The sequence below is a fragment of the Euleptes europaea genome, chromosome 2, assembly GCF_029931775.1.
Source record: "Euleptes europaea isolate rEulEur1 chromosome 2, rEulEur1.hap1, whole genome shotgun sequence".
Taxonomy (NCBI): Eukaryota; Metazoa; Chordata; class Lepidosauria; order Squamata; family Sphaerodactylidae; genus Euleptes; species Euleptes europaea.
This window is the reverse complement of record NC_079313.1, coordinates 38,667,525-38,681,430: the sequence shown is the minus strand read 5'-3', so window position 1 is coordinate 38,681,430 and position 13,906 is coordinate 38,667,525. Positions and strand designations below refer to the sequence as shown.

The 13,906-nt window shown below is 41.3% G+C and overlaps 1 protein-coding gene across 4 annotated transcripts in view; it reads left to right on the top strand.

Moving 5' to 3' along the window:
• The window catches only part of NTNG1 (netrin G1), a 335,884-nt gene extending 322,246 nt beyond the window's left edge, over window positions 1-13,638 (top strand). For all 4 annotated transcript variants that reach the window (XM_056844256.1, XM_056844253.1, XM_056844255.1 and 1 more), the window contains one exon: window positions 12,343-13,638. In XM_056844256.1, the coding sequence (XP_056700234.1) occupies window positions 12,343-12,578 (236 nt within the window). In that variant the 3' untranslated portion in view covers window positions 12,579-13,638. The remainder of the gene's footprint in view (window positions 1-12,342) is intronic.
• Window positions 13,639-13,906: the final 268 nt, after the last annotated feature.

Genomic DNA, 13,906 nt, shown 5'->3' with positions numbered 1-13,906 from the left:
GCCATCTAGCAACTTGTGACTTTGCTTTTTCATATGGGACCATGCTCCTTAGAACTGATTCCTACTGTCCCATTTTTCAACCAGCTCTCAATCCATAAGAGGATTTATCTCATGACTATGAAGTTTACTTAGCAGTCTTTGGTGGGGGACTTTGTCAAAAGCCTTTTAGAATTCCAAATATACAATGTCCACAGGCTCATTCCTGGCCACATGCTTATTGACACTTTCAAAAAACTCTAAAAGGCTAGTGAGACAGGACCTACCTTTACAGAAGCCATGTTGGGTTTTGCTCAGCAGGGCTTGCCCTTCTATATGCTTGACCATTCTATCTTTAATAATGCATTCCATCAATTTACCTGGAACAGACGTTAAACTAATTGGCCTGCAATTTCCTGGGTCCCCCCTGGAACACTTTTTATAAATGGGTGTTACATTAGCCATTCTCTAGTACAGAGGCTGATCTAAGGGACATGTTACATATTATTGTTAGAAGCTCAGCAATTTCTCATTTGAGTTCTTGAAGAACTCCAGGATGTGTACTGTCTGGTCCCTGTGACTTGTTAGTTTGCAGTTTGTCTAGACGTTAGGGCTGTTGGGAAAAAAATTCATTTTAATTCGGATTCGGGGTTAAATGGCCTTTTTGGGGGGGAAACCCCGAATCCCAAATTCCCCTATATCGGTATAGATGGGAATTCAGGTTTAAATTCAGGATTCCCGAAAAATTCAGCCATTTAAAGCCATTTAAACCCATTCGCGGCTTTCCGTGGCTCTAGGGGGGCATCATTTGAGCTGGAGGTCCCAAATTTTCAGGGTAGCTTGGAGGGACTCTCCTTGCAAAAACCCCCAGGTTTGGTGAAGATTGGGTCAGGGGTTCCGGAGTTATGGGGTCTGGAAGGGATCCCCCCCATCCGCCCATTGGAATGAATAGAAGCCGGTTTCATCCCATGCAAGAGGCTTGGATTTTAAAAGGACATTTTCCTGTGTGCTTGAAGCTGGCTCAATCTGCATATGAATCACAAGGAGACTGCCTATTTTGCATTTGTATATGTCTCCAGCTTACCCTCTGCAACTAGCTATTGAGAAACTGCCTTCCAACTAGGTGAAGAAAGGTGAGGAAAACAGATCTCCCTGCAGTTTGAACACACTGCAACTTTTATATCACCAGAAGAGACCACAGACCAGGCCTAACTCTGGCCTATGTCAACTCCAGGCCACAGCAGGGATTAGAAAGCCAGAAGTCTTCTTCAGAGACCAGTGCCCACTGTCCAGCCCAGCCCACAGACACAGAACAAATCCACACACTGCAACTTTTAAATCACGAGAAGAGACCACAGGCCAGGTCTAACTCAGGCCTATGCCAACTCCAGGCCACAGCAAGGATTAGAAAGCCAGAAGTCTTCTTCAGAGACCAGTGCCCACTGCCCACCCCAGCCCACAGAAGTTCAAATCATAAATTGCCCTGGAGGGGAGCAATTTGAACTTCTGACCTGGCCAGCAGAAAGAACTTAACTCCCTGGTGTCAAAGAAAGCAGGAAGGCGTGGGGGATTCCCCCGAACTCGCAGAATTTAATCAGCGTTTCCCCGAAGCTGCTTTGTTCGGCTTCGGGAATCTCCAGCAGTTTTTGCCTTCGGTTCATCCTGAACTTGGAAGGCACGAATCAAACTGGATTCGTCTGATTTCTAGTTCGGGATCAACTGAATCGACATGCCTACTAGACGTTCTAGGACTTCCTGCCTTGTTACCACTATTTGCCCCAGTTCCTCACTCTCCTCTCCCCAAAACCTCTGTTCAGGAGAAGGAATCTGCCCTATATCTTCAACAGTGAAGACAGATGAGAAGAATTCATTTAGTTTATCAGCAATCGCTTTATCCTCCCTTATTGTTCTTTTACTCCCATTGTCATCCAATGGTCCAACCGCTTCCCTAGCTAGTTTCTTACTCCTAATGTACTTAAATTCAAATTCAAATTCAAAAAACCTTTATTGGCATAACAAATTGTACAAGGTATTCCAGAATTTGGCAAATGATCCTAATGTACTTAAAGAACTTCTTATTTTTGGTCTTGATGTGTTTAGTGATATGTCGCTCAAAATCTTTTTTTTTTTTTTTTTTGCATCTCTAATTGTTTGCTTGCATTTCCTTTGTGCAAGTTTGCTTTTGCTTTAGTTTGCCTCGTTTGGACAGTCCTTCCAGTTTCTGAAGGAAGCCTTTTTTTCTCTAATAGCTTCCTTCACCTTACCTGTTAGCCATGGCGGTGACCTCTTGGACTTAATACCACCTTTCCTGACCTGGGGTATACAATCTAGCTGAGCCTCTAGAATTGTGGACTTGAGTAACCCCCAAGCCTTTCCCAGAGATTTAACCCTCCTGTTTTTTTCAACTTCCTTTTTACCAGGTTTCTCATTTTAGAGAAGTTCCCTCCTTTAAAGTCAAAGGTAATTGTGTGAGATTTCCCAGACACTTTTCCACATAATATAAATTAAATTTGATGCCATTGTGGTCACTCTGGTTGGGGAGACTAACTGTTTGAAGGCAGTCATTGAGGATGTCTAGAAATTTTATCTCTTTGGCTTGACTGGAGCATGCATTTCTCCAGTCAATATGAGAGTAGTTAAAGTCTCCCATTGTTACTACTTCATCACCTTTGCATGCTCCCCTGATTTCATTCTCCATCTCTTGATCACCCTGAGCTTTTTGGTCAGGGGGCTGACAGAAATTTCCCAGTACTAAATTACCTTTGGGCCCGGAACCATCACCCACAAGGATTCTGTGGACGACTCTGCCCTTTTTATGGTTTCTAGGATATTGGTAGACTATATATGAACAGTAAAGGCGGACTCATATAGGTGCACATGATCGTAGCATGGACTTTAATTTAATAGCAGGCATCATGTGCAGCTCTCCATGTCCAAATGAATCACCACCTATGAAACAGCACAAAAAGACCTCCTCAGGGCACAATGGTTTTCAGTGCTAGAGTGAGTGGGAAACCCCAGTTCAACCATAGATAGTCTGCAACACTAGTCAATGGAGCCATTTAGTTGTCAGTCATCAAAGCTTTTTTCAGTTTTCCTATGACCTCTGAACACAAGATGAGGAGACCAGAATGGTCCGTGTCCCTAACCCCATAACATTCATCTGATCTGCCTATGTGATCTGGAACAAGCAACTTTTATTCATAGAGAACCTGCAAATATGCAAATTGTAGGCATGTAGGACCTTTTTGGAAGGTCAGATGAACACACAGAGGCTAAGAGGAGATACAGTGGGCAGTATCCTAGCTTAGGCTGTAGAAACTTCCTCCAGGCTAAGCGGCTTTTCTGTTGGAGAAAGTAGGAAGAAGGCTTCAAACTGCTTAGTAAAGTAGTAGGATAGAGGCCAGTATGTGCTTTTCTCATATCGTTCCCTCCTATGTGTTCACTTGATCTTCTGTAAACAGTTCAACTCATTGAGAAAACGACCTGAATATGTCCTTGGAAATGAATATGCATATTCACAAAACCTTTCATGGTTTGTTATTGTCCACTTGTTGCTTCTGCTGCTGTATGCAAAAAAAAAAAATATCCCAGCTTGAATTCTCATCAAGTTTGTTTTATGGTTTATTATTCCTCTTGGTTTGTATTTGCAGTATAAAATTTTCCAATTAGGCCTATCTTCTGTGCTATATTAAAGGAGGCTAAAATGTAGACATATGGTCATCATCATCATAATTCCCTGAGCAAGCAGTGTTTATTATAACTTAATATGCAGTTGTGACATTTACAGATCAGAAACTGTGGATGCATTTCAGTGTTATGTCAATGGGTCATAAAAGATACATTAGCACTGTAAAAGAAATCAGAGAGGAAGGTGATGAAGGAAGAACATGTTTAGATACCGCCTGTTGGCTGCCCTCGTATTAATTATAGCATGGCCTTCTAGAGAGGAAGTGGAAGAGTATTATTATTCAACTCATTTGCATGCACAGAATTAGAAGTGAACTGCACACTGGGGTGGGGGCTCTGTTTAGGTAGACAGTTGTAAAGGAAGTAATCTCACCAACCTCTGTGGAACCTTGCAGAAACGACACAATTTCCATAAGAACCATATAAGCATTTCAACTAAAAATGAACAGAGAGTGCCTCAGTGCAACATTCTGCCCATGGATGCCATCAGGTAATATCAGATAAGTGTCTAAAGCAGGGCCGGTTTGAATGAATTTATTTCATTACTTTGTGCTGCTTGGGGCTGGCAACAACGGTGGCCATTAGGTGCACAAGACAGTATATGATTAAGACATTCATATAAAACTGCATGCATCCAGTGGGCAACAAAGATTCAGAGCACTGTTGCATAAAACACATGTCCGTTTTCACAAATAAGGGGACAAAAACACCTAGAGGAATAAAAGGGATAGTAGTGCTACTTCAGTGTTGTCAAGCCTTCCATCCTTCCAAGGTCAGTAAAATGAGTACCCAGCTTCCTGGGGGTAAAGTGTAGATGACTGGGGAAGGCAATGGCAAACCACCCCGTAAACATAGTCTGCCTAGTAAACATCATAATATTACATCACCCAGGGGCGTAAACTTTACAATTTCCTGGGGGGGGGGGGCTGGGATTCAGAAGAGGCATTGCTATGACATCATAGGAAGATGGCTTGCACCTCACAAAGGTGGGGAAAAATGTGTTTGGTCAGAGCCTTGCAAGCCTGATAAGGAGGGCTTTAAACTAAATCTTCCGGGGGAGCGAGATGTAAATTTAAAGCCTCACATGAGGACAATAACTGCAGATATAGATATGAAGGATTTGAGGAGGCTAGCACATATGCAAGGAAAGACAGTTCAAAATGGGAGGGAACTCAACAAAATGGGAGGGAACTCAACAATGGGAGGGAAACAATTTTAAACAAGCTGCCAAAAAGAAGGACCCGAGGTCTAAGATGTCTCTACACTAATACACAGGGCAGAACGAAGCAAATATGATATAATAGGCATTATGGAAACCTGGTGGGACGAGTCTCATGATTGGAATGTATTACTTGAAGGGTATAACCTATTTCGGAGAAATAGACCAAATCGGAAGGGGGGAGGAGTAGCATTATACGTTAGGGATGATTATACCTGCGAGGAGGTCCAGGACTTAAACACTGGAAGCCAGCTTGAAAGCATCTGAATAAAAATTAAGGGGAGAAAATCAGTGATGTCATTGTAGGGGTCTATTATAGATCCCCAAGCCAGACTGAAGAGTTAGATGATGCCTTCCTGGAACAGATGTCCAAGCATTCAACAAAGAGAGATGTAGTAGTAATGGGAGGTTTCAATTATCCTGACATCTGCTGGAAGACAAACTCTGCCAAGACAATAAGGTCCAACAAATTCCTCACTTCCCTTGCAGACAACTTCATTGTCCAAAAGGTAGAAGAAGCAACAAGGGGAACAGCCATTTTGGATCTGATCTTAACCAATAATGATGACCTGGTTTATGGGGTGGAAGGAGTGGGATCCTTAGGTGGGAGTGACCATATTCTCCTGGAGTTTGTTATACAGCAGAAAGGAGAAGCAAGGAGTAGTCAGACACGCATTCTAGACTTTAAGAAAGCTGATTTCAATAAATTTAGGGAACTACTGGGTGTGATCCCGTGGGTAAGAATACTGAAAGAGAAAGGAGTGCATGAAGGATGGGAATTTCTTAAAAGTGAGATATTGAAGGCGCAATTTCAATCAGTTCCAATGAGAAGAAAAAATGGTAGAGGTTTGAAGAGCCCAGGGTGGATGTCTAAAGAACTTTTGGTTGAGATAGGGTTTAAGAAGGGCATGTACAAGAAATGGAAAAAGGGGGAAATCAACAAAGAGGAATTCAAACAAGTAGCCAGCACATGCAGGGAGAAAGTCAGGAAGGCTAAAGCGCAGAATGAGCTCCGGCTTGCCAGGGAAGTTAAAAACAATAAAAAAGGGTTTTTTGGTTATGTCCAGAGCAAAAGGAAGATCAAGGTAATGGTGGGGTCATTGCGTGGAGAGGATGGTGAATTATTAACTGGGGAGGCAGAAAAGGCAGAATTACTTAACACCTTCTTTGTCTCAGTCTTCTCCCAAAAGGGAAATAGTGCTCAACCTGGGAATAAAGGAGCAAAGGATGCAGTAGAAGGATTACAGCGTAGTATAGACACTGGGATAGTAGAGGAATACGTGGCTACTCTTAATGAATTCAAGTCTCCTGGGCCAGATGAGCTGCGTCCAAGGGTGATAAAAGAACTGGCCGAAGTGATCTCAGAACCATTAACAATAATCTTTGAGAATTCCTGGAGAACAGGAAAAGTTCCAGTAGACTGGAGGAGGGCAAATGTGGTCCCCATCTTTAAAAAGGTGGGAAAAGAAATCCCAAACAATTATCGCCCAGTCAGCCTGACATCAATACCAGGAAAGATACTACAGCAGATAATTAAACAGACGGTCTGTAAGCTCTTAGAAAGAAATGCCATGATCACTGACAGTCAGTACAGGTTTAAGAAGGGAGAGGACATGTCCATGGAGGATAGGGCTATCCATGGCTACTAGTCAAAATGAATACTAGTCATGATGCATACCTGTTCTCTACAGTACCAGAGGAGCATGCCTATTATATTAGGTGCTGTGGAACACAGGCAGGATGCTACTGCAGTTGTCTTGTTTGTGGGCTTCCTGGAAGCACCTGGTTGGCCATTGTGTGAACAGGCTGCTGGACTTGATGGGCCTTGGTCTGATCCAGCATGGCTTTTCTTCTGTCCTTTTCTTGTGATGCATTCTCAAAGGACTGTATCAACTCCTTATAATTTGAAACCACTGACTGTAAGGAAGATGCTTTTACATTCCACCTAGTGGGGCAAAAGTGTTTCAGATTTATGTTCTCTTCCTGCTGAAAGTGTTTAAACAAAGCAAGACATTTTGGCGAAGTTTTCACAAGGATGATCATGTCAGCTAACTCACTCAGGAAATTTCTACACATAGTGACTTTTTCTGACACATGTACCACTAAGTTCACAACATGTGGAAAACCATGAACATATCGTTCTCTTGACTTCTTAGTCTTTACAAGAGCCTGTACTCCACTAAGATGTCCAGCAACATTCGATGCTCCATCATAGCATTGGCCACGGCATCTGTCAAGAGAAAGGTTAATTCAAAATAGAAAAGAGTTTTAACAGTGGTGGATTCAATTTCATAAAATCAAAAAAAAAAATTCCTCCACAAACATATCCTCTGTAGCAATGCGGAAGCAAAATGAAACCTGTTCTTGTGTGGTGATATCTGTGGTCTCATCAACAATTACATTGTAATAAACAGCTGGTTTAATCTCTCTCACTGGTGTATGTAGAACATTGTGAGCCATGATCTCAAGCATTTCATTCACAATGGTAGGTGAAATCCATTTGTAGTTTGTACAATTCAACCATGATTTCAGCTGTGGAATATCTGCAGCACAAAGCAGCAAGAGCTGTTTCAGGTTTGGCTCTTCCTTGTCGTGGCTGCGTATTGCAATGCCCTGACAGGCAAGGTAGCTTACTGGTGCTAAAATTGTCAGTCGTGCCTTTCTAGCATCTCGCATTTGCTTCTGCTGGCCTTCTGAAAACTTGCTCTGTACATTTACTTCTGCTTTATCAGAGGCTATAGCTTGTTCAGCTGCACGGTGCAAGTTAGAATTCTGATGGGTCTGAAATCTAAACAGTGACTTCTTCCAGTTTGAGAAGCCATTTTGAACAAAAGTTTCATATGCATCCTTGTCTCTTGATATGTTTGGAAGAGGAACATTCATGTCATTTGCTGCTAAGCGACTGATGTCACAATATGCTTTTTCCATTGCCACATTATAAGAGAGCCATTCATAGGTTCTTTTTGAAGTATCTTGGTACTGTCAGCCTGGCTTTTTCTTCACATTAGAAGCTCTCTTCTCTGAAGAGGGAATTGGTTGTGGGTTGTTAATAATATGTTGGACTGGTTTGAGTTCTGAGCTGTATGAGACCACCAGAGGTGTTCTGTTGTCATTTTCTTTAGGTTTGTCTTGTAGCAAGCTGTTCCTGGTTATCATTATGGCCTTTCCTATTATATTTTTTACCAGATCAGCAGAATATTGTAGTTGCAGAAATGCTCGCTGTAGCTCCTTCAAGTGAGTATCTCTGTCTGAGGGGTTGGAGCAGCTGCAACTATAGCAAAGGGCTTGGCTAAAAACAATGGATTGTTTGATATGGTTGGGGTGGTAGCTGGAGGCATGTAGATATGTTTGCTGAGCTGTCAGTCTCCAGCATAAGGTGGTGCTTGAGTGTCCCTCATGTATCTGTACTGTGGTGTCCAGGAAGTTTATTTCTTGTTCAGAGAAATTCATAGATTGATGGTGAGGTGTAAGTTGTTGAAAGCCTGGTGAAATCTTTTGAGGGCTTCTTTGCCATGAGTCCAGACAAAGAAAATGTCAATGAATCTCAAGTAAAGAAGAGGTGCCAATGGGTAGGAGTTCAGAAAACGCTGTTCTAGATCCGCCATGAAAATGTTGGCATACTGTGGAGCCATGTGGGTGCCCACGGCTGTGCCGCGGATTTGAAGGTATAACTCCTCACCAAACCTGAAGTAGTTGTGAGTGAGAATAAACCTGCTGATTTCAGTGGCAAGATCCTTTACCTGAAGTAGTTGTGAGTGAGAATGAACCTGCTGATTTCAGTGGCAAGATCCTTTGTCTGGGCCATAGGAACAGGTCTTTTAAGGCAGTTATAAATTCTTAATAAACACACAAATACATACTAGCAAACAAGAACAAAGCCCCAAATAATCATGGAAATTGTAATACGATACAACAGGAAGGTAGGACAGGTCTGTGCTTCAGCTGCCATTGTAACTGAGCCCCTCAAGTGGGCACTGGTTGCCCAGGGGGGCTCAGCCCCCCCTGGCCAAGTTCGGGGAGCTCGAGCCCCTGAGGGCCCCCCCCCATAGTTTGCGCCTATGACGACACCCCATGCTTGCACAAGGGACTACCTTTGCCTATACTGGAGGGGTTGGTGGGATGCTGGAATAACCAGTATGGGAATGGACTCTCAAGCAAAGATTTTAAGAGACTAGTATTCTTAGAGATGTTTTACAGAGAGAGAAATTATAGAGAAAACTTGCCAGTGATCCAGGTGTCAGCCATGTGCCAATTTATGCCAGTGCACTAAAAACAATCACACAGGGTGCTCCCAAGTATATTTATTTACTTATTGTGAGATTTTGTGTGTGCAAGTTCCCAATAAAGTACTTGCCAAAGTTTTGCCAATAGACGTTCATATTCTGGCTCTTTGTTCATCTATTGCTATGCATGTTTACAAAGTTGGCTCTTTAATTATAAAAGGTTGCTCACCCCTGAACCAGAGTATCCTCAGCAGAACCTTTTAGGAACAATTAATCATCTGTATACCATCTGTAATGACTTCTCAGTCCCAGCTATCAGACTGCTAACCAAGTTAATTTAACTACCAATGTGCAAACTGGCTTGGTTTCCTTTAATAAAGAACTGCTTACATCCCATCATATAAGTTTCTAAGTAGACACTGACAATGTTTAGGAGCAGCCCTTTTTTCTCACCTACTCCTAATTGCTTTTTATCTCCCTTTTGGAGCTGGGCATCTTTTTGGGGGCCAGCACTGATATGACTGTCATATTAAAAGAAGAAAATTGGGGATTAAATTTAGGGATAGTTAGGCACATGGCAATAGATGAGAGCCTAGGCCCTAGAAACTTAAACAGGTGAGTGTTGCTGATAAGGAAGATTCCTATGGAGGGAATAAAATGGCATGTGAGTACATGAAGCTGCCCCTTACTGTGTCATGGTCCCACCCAATTTAGCACTAGCTTCTCTAACTAGCAGCCACAATTGAAGATCTCTAACAACGGTCTTTCTTAGACCTGCTACGTGGCATCTTTTTACTTTAGCAATTAGGAGGATGGAACCTGGGATCTTCTGCAAGCAATGCATGTGCTCTATTTTTCAAGTAGGGCCTCTCACCAAGGAAGCAGTTTATGGGAACACTAAAGAATTGAATGTGTTTTAGAGTATCTCTGTAACATAGGAGGAATATTAGACTGGAAAGAAAGTATGTTTGTAGGTGGAGGTTAGAGTGAATTCACACAGAGAAGTACTTTCAACATCACATGCTGAACCTGTGGACTAGGAGAGAGTAATTTGTACATATTCTAAATTATTTTCAGTGGCATGAATCCTAAGTGCCCTTTCCCCCCTAACACTAGGAACTTCCACTGGTAGAAGGGGGGGAGGGTGATTTTTGATGATTCCCCCTTCTCACTGTAAGTTCCCACTTGGAACCCCATGAGGTTCCTGAGGGTCCATTCCCTCAAGAGGCACAATTTCAGTGGGAACAAAAGACTGCATTGGAAGGGCATGAGCAGGAAAGCCATGTTATGGGATCCAAGCCATAAGTTCTATTTTATTTTCTTTCCACGCTTCTCAGTTCATTGTGTGCTATTTTCAGGTGCTTTATCAAATGTAGAGGTGATTTGAAAGAAGAATGGTGTTATTTCCTTGCTTAAGAATGGCCTAGGAGCATGCTGATTTTCCCATGCCATTCCATCTTCCATAGACTGCTTGGTATAAAGGCTCATGTATTTTGTTTTCAGCAACTATGCATTGCACTTTTTGTTATGCGCAAGTTCTGTCCTGTTTGCTGCAACTAAATTATCTTTTTCATATAAAAGCAATCATTAAAAATTCTGGTTCAATAACAGTAATTAAAAAATATAGAGGCCCTGGTCAGATGTAATACTCCTGATTGCTTAACCATATGTAACCAATCAGAAGAATTATATCTGGACTAGCCACATATGCTTACAACCAACTGGATATCCAACAACATTGTCTCTGCAAAACCGCAACAAATTAAGTATGCTTCAATCTTATTTTGTGTTTAACTGGGAACAACACTAAGGTTTGTAGCTGTGATCCAGAAAAACTACTGTTATGCAAATAAGGAATCAGTTTGTTTATTTATTTGCTTCATTTATACCCCACTTTTCTCCACAAAGGGAACCCAAAGTGGCTTACAACTTTCTCCCACCTTCCCTGCACCACTTCAGACTGTAGGTCAGGCATTTTCCAGCATGTGGAGAGCTAGCATGTCAGAAAGAAGACTAGTTTAAAATGTTCCTCAGCAGCATTCTAACTTTCCATAGGCAGGAAGTGTTTGATTAATATGTGATTTGCCCACTTGCTTTTGAAAATGGTTCAGTCATAAAAAGACACTACCATATAATTTTTTACAAAATGTATATCTTGCATAAGGGATCAGATATGCTGTTCCAACATTCACAAGCTCTGTACAGGTTGAGAATCCTTTATCCAGAAATCCGATATCCAAAATACTCCAAAATCCAAAACTTTTTGAGTGCCCGCAAAGGGTAATAAAATGGCACATGTGCAGGCCAGTTGCACCAATGGCAGGTTCCCCACAATGCCCCACATGCACAAAATTATTTAAAATATTGTATAAAATTACCTTCAGGCTATGTGTATAAGGTATATGTAAAACGTAAATGAATTTTGTGTTTAGACTTGGGTCCCATCCCCAAGATATCTCATTATGTATATGCAAATATTCCAAAATATGGAAAGATCCAAAATATGGAACACTTCTGGTCCCAAGCATTTCGGATAATGGATACTCAACCTGTAGTACACAAGTGCAAAAGTTCTCAGTCTGATTTGGTTTCTCGTTTTTGCACACAGCGTACACGAACAATTTGCAGGACTACATATCTAGCATCTGTCTTTAATCATAGGTGTGTCCCAAGAGAATAGGCACCTGCCTTTTCCTGGAGAGTACCTGTGTCCCAGTCTAATGTCTTCACAAGTGTAATCAACAGAGTTTATGCTCATAACCTTGGAGACCTGAAATTGGGATAGATTAGTTTGACCTCTCAGTTGGAAGTTTTAACATAAAGTTGATTTGTGGAACTGAAAATTTACAGTTCTTATAAACTGGTTACACATACAAACTGTTTTCCAATTGCTCTGTTGTGCAGCCTGATTAATGTTCAGATTTTTTGGGAAAGGTATTCATCTTCCAGTGGCATACAAAAAGATATAAGTGTGAAAAGGTGACATCTATAATGGGGAATGTTATGGGCAGTTGTGTCAGAACTGTGTGGCTTAATCCTTTGCTGCAATCTGAAATGCATTTACTGGTGAGTAATCACCAGAATTCCAGTGAAGTTACTCACTTGTAAGTGTACTGATCGTGGAAAGCTTCTTTAAGATGAAAATCAATGTATTTGTTTTTCATCATGGCCTTCTATAACCAATTTCACTATACTAAGTATGCCTTTCTCTTTCTTTCCCACACCATTTTGTAGCAAACGTGTGTGACAATGAACTTCAGATTTGCCAGAATGGAGGAACTTGCCACAACAACGTACGCTGCCTCTGCCTTCCCAGCTACACTGGAGTATTGTGTGAGAAGCTGAGTTGTGAAAAGGATTCGCAAAGCTGCAGTCAAGGCTCCAAGAATGGGGCAGTATCATTACAACCACTGGGACTTCTATTACCCCTGGTTGCTCTATTAGGATTAAGTGAGCTTTTTGTATTCTAGGCTATGCAGCTATGGAGGCATCGTCTTTAGACTGCTTTAAAAGGAATGTGCCACAAGAAAGGAAAGAAAGGAAAATTACAACAGCAGCAGCAGCAACAGCAAGCATTTGCTAATAAATCTTTTTTTTAAAAATTAAAAGGGGGGAAAGTAAAATCTCCACATATATAGACTGGAAAGGCCTAACAGAACTAAGCCATATCTATCCATTGTGGACAACACAGCGAGTCAAGACTGTTATTTTCTGAGTCCAGTTCAGTGAGCAGCTGTCAATACTATTACTGCTAATCACGATGCCGGCTGCAGACTCTTACACAGGATCAAAAAAGGCTTTGAGGACCCCATGGATGGGAACACAAAAAATACCCCCACGAAACCTTGCTCCTCCAATCTGGTGTACGACTGTACCTCTTCCCAGTGTGTGGACCAACCAAATAGAGGCATTCTTTGCTGTCAGTGCTTTGTGGGTATAAGGAAATCAGTTTCAAAGCTGCCATATTGGCCTGCTTCAACCCCCGAATCCCCTTCCAACTGTGCTTTAGTGAACGTTACTCTGTAACCCTTGTTGGTTGAAGATTTCTTTGTCTGATGTTAGTAATGCACATGTGTCCCTCCTCAATAAATCTCAAGCCAGTCATACCCTTGTATATCTTAGATGCACTGCATCAGTTTGATACGGTGTTCACCTATTGTACAAGAGTGGCTATAGGACAAAAAAGAGTGTATTTATCCTTTTGTATTCAAATGAAGTTATTTTTCTTGACTAATGTAATACGTAGATTTTTGTATTATTGCCAATTTGTGTTAACAGACAGTTTATTAATGTACTTTAATCCTAATCTGGTAAAGGGGGAAGTTATGTTTTATTTTATCTTTATTTATGCTTTTGCTTTTCATTTAATTGTGCAGAGATTTCTCTGTATGGGCAACGTGCTGGCATCAAAGAATATCAGTTTACATATTATAGCAAGTGTAATAAGATTCCACCAAAGGACATTCTAAATGTTTTCTTGTTGCTTTAACACTGGAAGATTTAAGAAAATAAAAATTCCTGCGTAAACTATTTCAGGGATTACTGTTGCAATTTCTTAATACAAAAGAGAGGTGTTCTTTGGCATTTTACTAGGTGGATGGTATAAAAATTAAAATACAGCTTTATGCAGATGCAACAAGATGAATGTAAATCATCATGTTAAGGAAGGGATGGCTCTGAAAATGGAAGGCAAACCTTGATGGAATGCACGAAAAGGAATAAGAACATGGTGATTATTATTCGGAGAGTAGAAAGCATGCAAGTTCATTTACCCTTAAAATGTTTATTTAAAATTTCT